We start from the raw sequence: 14,484 nt of genomic DNA on the forward strand, positions 1-14,484 counted from the left end.
AGTTGTTTATTTTCACTAATGGACAGTGTACAGAGTATGCTGTGCTGCTCTAATAAAATCATCACTTGTTTTATAATAAATAAACACACAAACACAGACACAGACATGGGAGAGAGAGAGAAAGTCACAGCTTTCCAGAAAGACAAGCCCTTTACTGGCACTACACGTGTCCTCATCTTAAATCAGCAGTACAAGAGATGTGGGAAGGCATACAGAGCTAGTTGACTGGCTCCTGCTTTTTAAGTCAAGAAGGTAGCGCTGCGTATCTACAGTTTCTTTGAAAGAAAACACCAAGTCAGTAGAGACAACAAGAGTAGGGAAGAAAAAGAAGTGCAGGTCAAGGAGCTGTGGGGTGCGCTGGGAGGAGATTTTCTGTTCTTCAATAAAATGGGAGTAACATGGCCATATGTGATAGTTATATTGGATGATACCTTGATGGAATAAACTCCCTTGTGAAAATAATAGGATTTCTGAGCAAGGCAGGGAGTCAGAGAAAACATGGTTACGAAGCAATTCCTTTCCGCCTTGGGCACAGAGGACAGAGAAAACCACAGTGAAATTCTCTTGAATGGCTCTTTTTCCTCTCCAACAATATTAGGTCTAAACAGATGGGACTGATCTCAGCTATGAGTCACTTTAAACCACTAAAAACATCAGCGACTTACCATATGAAGAGGCAGACATGAAAGAGGAAGCTTGATGGGAGACAGTGACACAAATCTAAGCACCTGAGAATCAATACCTGATATTCACCTTGACTTGCTGGTATAAATGTGTTGTTGAAAAGAAATAATGATAGGGACAAAACTGTAAAATACAGATATATTGACTCAAGGATTCTAGCAAGGGATACAATTTGGATGAACCAGTTTCAGCATCTCTAGCCTGCAGGTGATTTAGGACCCTTTTGGATTGGGGCTTAAACTGGGTGCAGCAACTTCTGTTTGGTGTTTAAACTGTTGGATACAAATAAGTGTAGCTATATAGACACATATACATTACACATAAACAATCAAAAGTAGAAAATGTATAAAGCAAAATAATATATTTATATATTTATACATTATGCATCAACAAATGCACTTGCATTGATGGAGGTAGATAGCAAAGATTCAGAGGTAAAAAGGTATATAGATGTTGCTGTGCTTTGGAGGAGAAAAAGTACATAACGTGGCTGTATAATCTGAAGTTAAATGGAAGAATTTCTGTGTGCTTAGTAATAGTGTATACAGTACAGAGTATGAGGTGAAAGGAAAAAGTGGCAGGATGCTGCTGATCTCCTTGAGTTACCCATCCAGTAATCTGGATCGGAAGGGTCTGGCTTGGCTGGCAGGGCTCTCCACAGTTAGCAGGAGGTGCTGAGGGAAATCTTGTCCCTGCATACGGATGTCAGGGGTTTGCATGTCGGCTCACACAAAAAGCACAGAGTAGGGAGGACAGCGGCAGCCCTCAGACGATGACTCTCGTACCCAGGAACCATGACAGCCCGGGACTGAAGCTGCTGCCCAGAACGTTCTGGAAATAAAACGACTGTAATCAGGCATGTAACTAGTACAATACAGGAAATGTATTTCAAAAATATTTTCCATTCTTCATTTGAGAGAATCACATGTGATTATAGCATGTTTCAAATTATTCTGATGGCATAAGTTTTTCTTTTTGAGAAACAATGAGACTTCACAGATTGATGCCCAAATTTCGATTTATGATGTAATTTACATCATATACTTAGATTCCATTTATGATGTAATTTACATATTTGCAAATATTTAAATTACAAATTTGCAAATAATTGCACAACAACCAAAAAATAATTCATTAAAACTTTGATTCCACTTCCAGTTTACACCTTACAGGACCTGTGTTGAGGAAGGTGTTTTCGCTTCTTTCAGAAACAATGTCACTATGCCAATTGAGAATATTGTACCTTAAACTGCATGCAGAGACATAAAACATATATTCATTGGTTCCTTTTGGTGCCTAGGTGCTCTTTCACTTAGTAGCTATGAATAAAGGGATATACATTTTTAATTCTCTGTCCCTCTCTGTTTTTTTCCAGCCAGCCTGCAGCTAAGCTACTGTATGTTAAAAGCCACACAGTTCTAACCTAACCTTAGAACTGTCAGGAGTGTAATGGATGAACATATCTTTAGTTTCTTTTGGCTGTTCGGTTTACCTGGTGTTCTTTAGACCGTCCCCTCCACAGCGGTCTGACTTTGACATAGCATCACTCTGACACTCTGCACAGACCAGCCTCTCTCTGACCAGCTGAGCGCTCCACAGTTTGAGTTTACATGCTGCACTGGCCTGTTTCACCCGCAGGTACACACAGTAACTGCAAGCACAGGGAGAGGAGAGGCAAGGAGAGAAAGGAAAAGTAACAAAAAGAATTAACTCGATTTTACATATGTTTGATTCTTAAATCTGGCAGAAATGCAGAGGTCAAAAAAGTCAAATCACACATTTTTGGGTTCAAAAACCATAAACTTAACCCTGTGAGAATTAAACAGTGTGCTGCTCACACAGCTCTGTAGCCAAGAGCTTGGCATCTAGTATTTTGTTTTTGGATCTTTGGACTCTTTTTAATCATTCCCTTACATATGCCTCTCCAACATCAAAAACAAAATGTCCAGATGAAGAAACAGAGACAGAGACAAAGGCCAAGTTCTAACACTCCAACAAAAGCCTCCACCTTCTTCCCTGCCCTTAAAGCAATCCAGCTTGGCTTGACTGATAAAAGCCAAGTGGTTTTCCAACCCAGCTAGCTGATTAAGACTATAACCAGACAAAAGACAAATCAAATTTTCTGATATGGGATTTGTTCCATTTGTGGGTGATCCAGCCGTGTCACGGTCACCTGCTGTATCCTAATATCAACACAGCTCAGTCTGTACACTGGAAACAACAATAAAGTCTTGTCTTTCTGATCACTATGTTCTCTGGCAGGAACTTTAACCTCCTTCAATATTTATTTTGTCTGTGATTCAGCCAGCTGTTACAAAACACCAACCCCAGTGGGCTGGTTTGTTAAAGAAAACATGAAGCTCCGTTTTTTTCCCCCTCAGAATGATTCCTAAAGACATTGTCCGCCAGTAACATTGTATTTTTTTATTTTTTATTTTTTTAAAGATCATGCCATATCATTATTTACGTCTGATTTGGAGTTTTTAAGCTTGCGTTTTGAAGAGGGCTTTGCTAAAAGGTAAACAAGTAAATGTGAATAAAAAGGAGTGAATAAGCAAGATGGACAGGGTAGAACAAAGTGATGATAAAAGTACTAGAAATTTTCATTAGCACAGGCATTTGGGATAATCTTTACATTATGCATAAATAACAAGTGTTATGAAGTTCTACACACATAAACAGTATGTACAGACAAAATTGCTGAAGGGGGATTTCCTTATTTTTTTCCTCCCTTAATTAGGCTTCAACTTGCTGCAAAACCTACCAATGAATGCTGCAAATCCTTGATCATACCACTAAAATGCTGTCCTATAAAAACAAATATCTTAATGTCTTAATGCATGACAGATCTAATGTCTTTCAGGAATTAAGACAGGCCTGTGTTAAGTCTCTACAAGCAAAATAAGAACTGCAGGATAGCATCCATAAATTTCTCTTTGAAATATTACTCCTTCAGATAATTTCACAGAGATAACTAGAGATCCAAATACAACTACAATCATAATTTCATATCATTTTAACCTCATTTCCTGGGTCAATTTCCATTTCAACACTAGGGACCTATCAATGCACCAGATGTCTCTGTGAAACCCTAACTCTGTATCATCCGTGCTGAATTTTCCACATTTATGAGTAATGTGCGTCCAATCCCCTGATGCTTTGTGTTTCAGTCAAAACAAAGGTATCCAATGTCCATTTTAATCACTGTGGAAGGCTGTGGGCTGCCCAGCCATGATTTTATTCCTTGGTATCCAATTTTTCCATCCCTGAGAACATCTACAAATAGGCTCAGATCAAAGATACGATCTATCAAGGAGGAGTTTACCTTTTACATGGATTATGGGTGCCTCATCAGTAAAGGTCAGCTCATGATGCAAATATTCAGTGACAGTGTTGATGTAACACAGTCAAAGTAATTTCAAGGCTCTGCATGCTATGGCAACCTTGGCCTTGGTATTCTCTAATCTTCTGGAGCACAAAGTTGATCTTAATGTGACCTTTGAAACTACGTAAAAACTAAGGAAAAACTGATATGAACCTAGAGTAAAATCCAGCTCTATCAGAGAAGCTGATAGAGCTCCAAGCAGACTTGGAGCTTGGAGCTGGAATTAAAGAGGTTCATGCCAGAATCATTTTCCGACATCTGAAAGTTTTCTTATATATAATAATTGCTGGCAAGAAAACAGAGCATCTTGTTAGTTGGAATTACAGCCATGAGTACAAGTTGTGTTTTTAAAGATCCAAATCAAATATGCTTTTGAAGTATTGAGCTTTAAAATTTCACACAAAATGCATGGATAGTATTTTTTTTGTCTCCACAAAATCTCTGACTCAGTACAGTACCGGACACATGGTCATTCAACACTTCACACAGCTCAGTTGTAATTACTCCCTCTCTGCACTGATTGCACAAGAAAGCCAGTTCTACAAAGGAAATCAAAGTGGGCTGGCTGGGTCAGTAGTTACCAGTCCTGTGTGTTTGTCTGCAGTCTGATAATAGAGGCCTTACCTGGCCTTCTCCTCCTTCATCACCATGTGTGGTCGTCTCCATGGGTCCTTGAAGTTCCTCTTGAAAGAATCCGGCAGGATCTTCGCCACCTCTGAAAGTCAGGTGTGGGGATTGGAAGGTAGAAATGAAAAAAAGCAACAATAATATCAGATAAGTCTACTGAAGAGCATCTCTTCAAATTACTGTAAAGTCATTGGAAGTAGCAGCTCATTCCCTTTGTATGACTCAAAATGATTCAATGAATCGAATGACTCAAACTGGTGTGAAGTGGTACTCAGATTTCTTTTGAAATCTTTTCTTGGAAGAGTGCTTATCTGTGTTCTGGTGTTTTATTATCGCTATGATTCAGTCATAGCGGTGAGTTGGCAGCACATGGCGGTAAGTTGTGCTTCAACAGTAAAGAGCATAACTGAGGAGTTTGAAATAGTGCAGATGGAGATAAGGCTTCAGAACAGTTGTGCAAATGTGTTGCTCACAGTAAAACTATGGCATTCAAGAGAATACTAAAATACCAAATTAATATGTAACAGAGTTCAGAGCAGGAGTCCATGCATGCATAAATGCACGTATACAGGGGTACATGGAAAAGGTCACATTCTCACCTTTGGCAGTGCTGCATACAGCATTGTTTCCAAAGCATCCTCGACGCTGTTTGAGGTCTGGACAGGGCGTGCCTCCGTTTCTAGGGGGAACATATACTTGGCGACTCCTTTCCGTGCTGCCAACACCACATGGAGATGTGCATGATGACCAGGGACCCCATGATCCCACCACACAGTCAATGGCTGCTAGGGAAGCAGGAAAATACAGAGATCAGCTGAGGGTCTTTGATCAACTGCAGTAGAAACACATAAAGATCAAAAAAGAGTAAAAAAAAACGTGAAATCAAAATGTGAAAAATTCACAATTCACAACAGATCATCTGAACCCTCTTCTAGTTGTTTTAGGTTTAGGTTGTTTAGGTTTTTTCAGTGAAGATAAAGTAGTACATGTGGGGTTTTCAATAAAATATTTTTATTAGACTCTGACAAGCTCTTTCAAGCTGTGTAATCTTGATGTCTAATTCTGAAGAATGAATTCACCTTTATCCCAGATAAATTTTCCCCTAATCTGTTCTGCCATGTCTTACTACATGACTGAACTGTGAGCTGCAACACACCCAGATATAGACTTGCATAACATTGCACTGAGCATTACTCAGGTAGGTGGGTGGCAAAAGATTGACTGGGTCATTACCATCTACAAATGTAAGATCAGCCAAACCCCAGACTCAGGAAGTCTGCGACCCAGGTCATATGTGTGGGGGGGCCATTTAAATAAGGGTCTAATTTTGCATCCTGTTCTTTCTGGTTTCCCTCTGCCCCACGCTCGAACAAACACACACAAATGCAACCCAACACATAAACATGGCAGCAGCAGCAATCAGGCTTCCCGTTCAGTGGGCATTACATGGCAATTACATCAGGCTAAGAGGAAGCTGTATTAGTTAGATGGCTGCTCTGATCAAAGCCGGGAGTCTCCAGCGGTAATCAAGCCTTGTCCAACACAGAGATTTAATAGCTGCAGACATTTAACAGCCTTGTTTTAGGGAGGAAGTGCACCCTTCATAAAAACATAAACAAAGAAGGGGAGAGGCACCCAAATGCTCACATACCAATTAATAATGCAAACATATACATTTACAGCACAAGACTGTTGTTCATGAGGTCTGATATTAGTAGTGTGGAACTTCGTATTTTTGTCACTGTAGACAATAAAAGTTTAATACAATGGAAGCAGGTGCACACAGCTTAAAGCTCTGAGATGTCCTTTGTGAAATTATAGGGAGGGAGAGGACAAATATACCATAACTGAATCTAATCCTCCCTCGCTATCTAATCTAGCTCACTGTCTTTATAATCAAACTCACCCCATAGTACAATGCGGCAAGTGAATAAGTATGTGTGTGTGAACAGGAGAAAAGGGGAGAGAGAGAGAGAGCTTTCAAGGCGCCGCCTCTTCGGTTCATTCCCATGGTCCTGTTAGGGTTTCGGAGGGGGGCTGGCTGTCTCAGTGACACAGCCGAACCACAAAGCCACTGTGGAATCTCTGCATTCCTGCACATTAGTGCTGCCCACCTGACACTCGCCTTTCCCAGATCACCACACACACACACACACACACACACACACACACACGCATACGCACACATCGAAAACAATTTCTGTCAGATAGACCCACCCATTTGGGCATGTTCCATCCTCAGTCATCACCCTAAAACACATACACAGACATACACATTTCTCTGTGTAGAGTGACATGAAGTTTCTTGAAAGAATACTGAAGGGCGTGATCGAATCAGACACCACAACCATATCAACTTCCTCCTCTTGCCTCCTCCTCCTCTTCTTATCCTTACTCCTGTCTCCTCGCCTTTCCTTCCCTCTTCTACATCCTCTGACGTTCACAGGAGAAGTTTCTATTTTTCGTGTTTTTTCGTTCTCACAGTGGGAAAAAACACAACCAAGCAAAGAAGAAGGGTGAAGAAGGCTGTTGAGGGTGCGCAATGAAACCTACAGGGTCGACGAGTTCTCGCACCCAAATGGAAACAGGGCTACAATTCCTCTGATTGACACCCACATACACACAAAGGGACTAAGGCCCTGTCTGGAAGTCTCCGCCTGTTGGCCCTCGAGCCACCAGAGGTCAGAAGTTAATTACCAAACTGTGGTGGGCCACAGCTCTGTTTCTGGTACCACCAGTGCGACAGTCCCACCACCCATGTGATAACCCCGCTGACAGTCTGACACAGCCTGACCCACAGGGCTTACAGCCACTGTTGTCCCTCATTTCCATTGTTGACGAGAAAGTCCCCAGTTGGAAAGTACGCCACCACCTCTGACCTCTGACCCCAATGAGGGAAACAAATGGTACTCGTTGTCAGCATGTTAAGCTTTAGTTTTTTCAATGAGCTGATATTTATTTAGTATTTTAAAAAGTTTTATCTTAACTGAGACATTTAAGATGTGTATTCTGTTATCTGTTGGAGCACAAGGTTATTGTTAAAGTGAAACGGGGGTGGGGGTAATTTCTGTGCGTCATTCAGAATTTAACATTTGAAACCAAGTTTTTAGAGGGTATAGAGCATGATGGTTATAGAGAAGATGCTTTACACTGTGTCTGAAATGTTTAAAAATGGGGCTATTTTTAAATAAAACAGTTGAGGTTAATATGAGTTTGCTTGGACAGATATTGTGGGAGTAAGGCAAATTTTCCTGGCAGCTGGCAGGGCTTCAGACAAACACCACCAACTGAAACACAGCACTGAACGTGTGTCCAACATCCACACTTCTATCTCCCGACTTGTCAGCCCATCTCGAGCCACACTTGTTACAGTGAGATAATCTAGCTTTTCAGATTGGCATTCCTTTGCTTTTTCTTTCTATCTCCCTGAATTCCGCTTCCCTTTTAGGGTTTCATAGCAAAAGATCTGATTATCATCCCTCCCCGCCCAATTTGCTTTATCTTCTCTGTTTATTGCTTTGTTCCATACTCTCCCTTGTTCTTTCTCCTCCATCTGTCTCCTTTTTTTCGTCCTCCTGTTCACTTTCCCTACCCTTCCATCTACCCCCCCATCTCCTCTCTGATGGGACCCAGATGTCCAGCTGCTCTGGAGGACCACTGCATCTCAAAACCTCCACAGTCACCCTCCCTCCCATGTAGAGATCTGGGCCTCCGTCCCATCAGACAAGCCTTATAATGTTTGGCAACACAAGGGAGAACCATAAGCCTGTTAATAGGAGTGAAGGACACGGGACTGAGCTCTAATAACAGGTTAAAATATAAATGTTTCCTGTAGACACCTTGAAAGGAAGAGCCAAACAAACCAACTAATTAAAATGATTCATTACAAACACAGCTGAGACAGATTTTCTGTTAAAATAGCAGGGCCTAAGAAGTGTTTGCATTGCATGGCCCCCCAGCAATTTATTGTAGCTTGAGAATTATAACTAAAGACATGATACACAAACTCAATATATCAATTATGAATACTGACTCCACTTAGCAACAATAAAACACAAGGGTAAAAAAAAGAAATTAAACAGAAAATATGCTCTTGTCAGTGGAAGACTCACCTTCATACCTCAAAGACCTCATTCAAAGGCAAAGTGAACTTCATTTCCGAGTAATACACATAGTTGTGGCAACATCTGACAAATGAAAGCAACAACAAAAGTTGGTACTGTAGTGTGGTAGCTTGCATATCTGTACTGCCTCAGGTTCTAGATAAAAACAACTTGAAGAACAAAGAAAACGGCCTTTCTTGGTTGGAATTTTATCTAATGGATAACTTGTTGGTAACAAAATATTATATGAAAATTTTGGACAGACTCATAATGTCCCCCCTTTTAGACAGAGAATAACAAATCAGCATCATAAGTTAGACAGATGCTAAAGGGAATAATAAAGATGACATTTACCACGATAAACCAGGAGCATTTATCATGTTACATGCAGTACGTAATTACCCGGAGAAACTTGATGGTAGGCTGTCTTCAACAGCTGTCCTGTTTCAGTCAAGCTTGGCAAAAACATTCACTACTCATAGAGGTTAAGGTTAAAGAACATGTGGGAAGCGAGGAAGAAAAAGAGGGAGTGAAGGTAGGTGGATAGAAGCAAACATCATGACTTGACAGCATACAGTGCCCTGGAGGAAAGGAAGAGGAGCAGGAATGCCTACAGGACAGACAGATGAATGACGAGCCAATGTCTGAGGCAGAGGCACCAATACGTCTTCCTGCTGAATTGAGATTTACCAGACTCCGCAGCAGGAGAGGAAAGGAGCTGCCCCTTCCATCCTCCGGTGAGTCAGTTTGATCTCTGGAGTCCATGAAGAGGAATTAGCAATTCAAGACTTACTGTAAAGCAGCACTGAAAATGATGTGATATAAAAGAGCTCCCACAATAGGACACACCTCCCCACATGGATTCTAACACTATACATACAGTGTGAGGTAGTGAGGCTTCTGTCAATATAAAACAAATAGGAATCTTGCCTGTCTCCTCAACAATGTATTTGTCCATGTATCTGTATATCTGTATAATTGTGTGCATAGTTTTGCTATGACATGAAATTGGAAGACATCCACAGAGAATCAAGCCAAATAGCTAGAAGACAACCAATTACTAAATTATGCAAAGTGGTTTAGATGATAAAGATGATAAACAGTGTTAACTTGACATATGTGAACTCCTCAACTTCAAAACTAAACTTTGTGGACCTAAAATTCAGCCCTGCTGTGCAACTCCATTATTCAATCCAAGCTTCAAATGTATCCAGGAGCGTTTTTAGCTGGGCTGCTCTGCTGAAATTGGATGTTATCACAAACTCCACCATATTTTCCATATTAAAAAAAAACTACGATATTTTAAACACAAGAACAGCCCAGTTAGTGGTACATACAGCACTTGTCAAACATCTGCAAGCCCACTGATGATGACTTGAAGCCAAGGAAATGTCTACTGAGCCTTGCCAGACCATGATGAGGGAAGCAAGATGGGTACAGAAATGCGTGGCACTCCTGCCAAATACTTAATTTGAACATCATCTCTGGAGGGAACAATATCACACTCTGCAGAGGCTTAGGTGTTTAGGTCCAAGTGGTAACAACTGTCTGCCGGACTTTCTGTCTTTCCTCTGATGTCACCCACTCCGAGCTCTTTGCTTGGCTACAGCTGACACAAGTTAATTACAGACTGTGACAGACAGTACACAGACAAGACCCCTTGATGCGTTACAGACCTGCAGGATCAGGATCAGATAAAGTCTTAGAGTGTGATGTAGGTGAGAAAATATCAGGGCGCTTTGATGGAACGGAGCCAAGCCACAAGATGAATGCTGTGTTTACACTGTAAAGATGCTCAGGTTGCACAGGGAGGAAGTTAAGGGGTTTTTCCCAGCCTCACTCAGTGCTCAATGGTCCACACAGGGTCACTTTCATGGTCAGATTCGGCTCCCTCCATCAAAGACTGCGAAATGATTTTTTTTTAAAAACAAAAAAACACACACATCCTAAAAGTACTTTTCACTGACAAATGCTACTCCGCTGAATTGTAAGGTTTATAAACCTTAACACCTGAATATTCAGCAGACATGTCTTGATTGAGAAATATTCCGTACAGTAACCAAATTTCATCTGGAAAACATTGTCCAAACCTGTAACATCTGCATCGCACCATCAGTGCTAAAAATCCTTGTTTGACACATGAGTGAACCGATGCACATGGCAGCCCTTAGCTGACCTTTGAGAGACCAGCTGCTGTTGAACAGTACAGTGATGACTCAACACTGACCTGGGGTGCTTTCCTGTGCTTATTCTGTTAAGTTTCAGCTTGGCAGACACATGGGATGGATAAGGTGATACCTGGACTCCACTCAGCTGGCTGCTGGATGATAAAGGCTGTCTCTACATGCCTCTTCGACTGATTGGTGGATAAAAATACAAAATGACATTTAATTCTGCAATATTTCTTCCTGAGTGTGTTCATTTTTTACTAAAAAAAGTCTCAATGTTTTAGCCCATTTACCAGTCTAGAAGTCATATTTAATCTAGATTACACACAAATCTTTCCAGCAGTTGGCAACATTTTATTTATATAACCCAAAATCGCAAATTTGCATTGAAGGGCTTTACAATCTGCACAGCAAACAGATTTGTTTTTACTGAAATTCTAATGAGTTTTAACTGAAACTAAGGGATCCTCAAGTGTTAAAAATGGATTCAAACGTAAATTTGATAAAGCTATATGCTACATAAGGTCAGTTGTAACGTGAAGTATCCAAGTATTGAAGTAAATTGTTGAAAATGTGAAAAACACTTGTATGGCTCAGTTAAACAGTGATGTCTAATAAAGCAAATTACTGTTTCCATCATAGTACTTTTGTACACACTTTTAAGTGACTGACTCAAGTCTGCATGAGGCAGCCTGTTCACATCACCACACAGATACAGCACTCAAACAAAGGCTCACTATGTATACACTAAATGTGCCTAAATAGAAGGATCACTGCCGCATTGTAAGTGCTCTCTTACTTGCGGAATTGTCCCTGCAGGTGCTTGTTACTCTGCACTTAAGATGAGGGTCACACTCTGAGTGCACCTACGCACAAATAATCACTCCTTGTGAACTTGGGATGTTTCAACATACTGTAAGAGCAGCCTCAGTTACAGGCCAGAGTGTTTCCTGTGTGTCACTTCTCAGACACAGCTCCACCGTAACCCTGACCATCTTTGGCAGTCTGTTTCCATGGTGTCCATTCCCTCATTTGTCCATATATAGCAGCAGCCGGGATGATGAGGGAAGAGGTTAAACCGGACTTACATTTAAGGATTCTGTAAACAACTTAACTTTAATTTCACGATTCAAAGTGGAGTTTCTGTTTCTTTGTTCTTTGTTATAATCGCCCACTCCACTTTCCAACCACTTCATGGCCAGGTTTTGCAATCTGAAGCTTTGATGTGAAGGCCAAGGGTCAACCCTACAAACTTAAAAAAACCCATACGTACAACAACCACGAAGACAGGAGATACCCCTCCAAGCCCCCCCAAATGGTCACCTCTGGCTGGTCACTCAGAACAAACAGCCATAATCGGTGCCGTAGAGACAGCTATGTGTAGTATGTCTCACTGTCTCCGTGTCACCTCAATGCCAGCCATCACTGGCTCAAACTGGATAACAATGAACAACAGGAGTCTCTGGACGGGGCACGTCAATCCGTACAGTGCCGGTGTTCATTTTCCCCAAGCTGTGAACGTTCAAGTCTCGAAAGCATCAACAATTTCTGAAGTTATTTGATTTCAGATTTCAGTGACCACGACAGAAACAAGCAACTCACCAGATATTTGGCACACACGCTGATAGTCCTCGCAGCAGTCTCCGGTTTTCTGACAGTAGGTATCACAGTAGCACACAGTTTTTCTCTTGGTGTACTCAAAACATTCGTTATTCCGGCCGGTGCAGCAGTTTGGGCTCTCCCTCTCCCTGCAGCCCGCCTCGGCCTGTGGAACCATTTCCCCGCAGAAAAATGCCAAGTATCCACAAACGACAAGGCGCGCTGAGATCCATCCATGCGCTCCCATGACGGAAACTTCTCTGGGTCCACTCGCTCCACACTCACGCACACTCCTGCTGGTGTATGCTGCACTTTGGATGCTGTTTAAAACTGAACTATGTTATTAAGACACAGGTGGTATTTTCTATATAACATCCAAGTGCGACATGGTCCTATTTAGGAAGAAAACGAGGTAACATGTGCACTGACACCTACACGGAAAACTGATAGGTAAAAGTGGAGCCCGTGTGCGCACCAGCTCTCCTCTATCCGGCTGTCGGACACCGCCCCTTAGAGCTACTGTTGGTTATTAGGAGAGACGTACAGTACCAGCCTCTCTCTCTCTCTCCCTCTCTCCCTCTCTCTCTCTCTCTCTCTCACTCTCTCTCACTCTCTTGCATGAGCAATATGTAGAATAAAAAAAGCAAATAAGTTGCATTACGGAATCTATTCTCCCAAAATGTGTAGAAACCACCACTCGTGGCCAAGCAAGAAGACGTTCGTTTTTTGGGGGGATAGACTGGGAGAAGATACAAAATAGGCCCTGACGAAGGCATTTGTGGTGGTCTGCACCGTTGCACAAAAGCTGGAACCACAAACATTTCAAGGAACCCAAAACTGCCACACACAAGCGAAAAAGACAAGTGCATCTCATTGCATACATTCCATTGCAATATATGTAAACAGCATAGGAAAAGTGTTTAAAACCGTTCAGATCAGTTTTAGCTCCCGAATCAGAAAAATCAAATTCAGCACCACGGACAGCGGCGCAGCCACTTTATGAAACGTTAATCAGTAAATAAAAGAGAAGCTTAGATGAAAACCAGATTCAGTCTGCGGCCACTTCGGAGAGTGAAGTGGTCCTTTTTTTTGAGCTGCGGCAACAAAATGGTCTCCACTGATCCCGTAGCACTAAGAGCATCCACCCTATTGAGAGACAGTCCGGAGAACAATAACATTACTTACCCTTCACTGGTTCTGAGTGAATGGAGGCTCTGGAGGAGAAACTGGGCAGTTAGATGGGCTTTACTGTAAAAGAACATCAAGACATCCTCTATTACTGTCAGTGGCGGAGAAAATAGTCAAACCCCCTACTTTTGTTAGAGAAGAAAAAGCTTTAGTGGCAAAATATTACATTAAAGGTAAATTTACGGCTTCACATTGTATTGCATAAGCAAATATTATACAAAACAGCTAACAACAGCTATGAGACAGTGAAATATCGTGTAGAGCAGTGGTTTCTAATCTAGGGGTCTGGGCTCACAAGGCTTTTCTCTAAATTTTGTCCTTTACTCATGAAATACTGTACATTTTGACCTCTTCTGGGCTTTAAAAATCCTTTATATGAGAGGAAAAACGTTTTTAAAATTTATTATTTAATTTCGCATCCAATTTAAGGCCATGACCTGTAATGTGAGGTCACAAGAAGACACTGTTTCCAGCCAAAACGGTTGGGAACCACAGATATAGAGTGTTTCCATCTTTAAGACGCAGAGCACTGTACTTCCTTAAATGCACTTCCACCTCTAAGTATTTGTAGCCCACATGTTGGGCAAAATAAAGTTAGCTATCAAGTCACCAATGGACAGAAAAAACAGGGAAACTTAACTTTTCACATCTGGAATTCAAAGACAACATGTCTGGTCCTGAGCTGCTGTGTGGTTGACGCCTGTGAGACTTAAGATGATGAGAGATTTTT

General features: G+C 41.4%; 1 protein-coding gene across 2 annotated transcripts; it reads right to left on the reverse strand.

Annotated features, from left to right (window-relative positions):
• On the reverse strand, positions 1-13,063 carry si:dkey-178e17.3 (somatomedin-B and thrombospondin type-1 domain-containing protein). Of its 2 annotated transcripts, none has more exons than XM_040155970.1 (5): positions 12,570-13,063; positions 5,296-5,478; positions 4,694-4,784; positions 2,177-2,335; positions 1-1,515 (listed from the first exon to the last, which is right to left on the reverse strand). In XM_040155970.1, exons 1-5 carry the CDS (start codon positions 12,811-12,813, stop codon positions 1,410-1,412), a joined length of 783 nt encoding a protein of 260 aa, XP_040011904.1. In that variant the 5' UTR covers positions 12,814-13,063; the 3' UTR covers positions 1-1,409. The 2 variants fall into 2 exon arrangements, with proteins under 2 accessions (XP_040011904.1, XP_040011903.1); XM_040155969.1 differs by having other exon boundaries at positions 5,296-5,481.
• Between the last annotated feature and the right edge of the window lie 1,421 nt (positions 13,064-14,484).

The sequence above is a fragment of the Xiphias gladius genome, chromosome 19, assembly GCF_016859285.1.
Source record: "Xiphias gladius isolate SHS-SW01 ecotype Sanya breed wild chromosome 19, ASM1685928v1, whole genome shotgun sequence".
In the NCBI taxonomy this organism is placed as follows: Eukaryota; Metazoa; Chordata; class Actinopteri; order Istiophoriformes; family Xiphiidae; genus Xiphias; species Xiphias gladius.

What these genes read in the sequence shown, in the direction of transcription:
- si:dkey-178e17.3 (XM_040155969.1), bottom strand. Translation starts at nt 12,813, where the DNA reads ATGGGAGCGCATGGATGGATCTCAGCGCGCCTTGTCGTTTGTGGATAC. An exon ending in GCGTGTGTGCCAAATATCTG is followed by an intron (nt 5,482 to 12,569) that starts GTGAGTTGCTTG and finishes CTGCTTCCCTAG; the next exon opens with CAGCCATTGACTGTGTGGTG. An exon ending in GACGGTCTAAAGAACACCAG is followed by an intron (nt 1,516 to 2,176) that starts GTAAACCGAACA and finishes TTTTATTTCCAG; the next exon opens with AACGTTCTGGGCAGCAGCTT.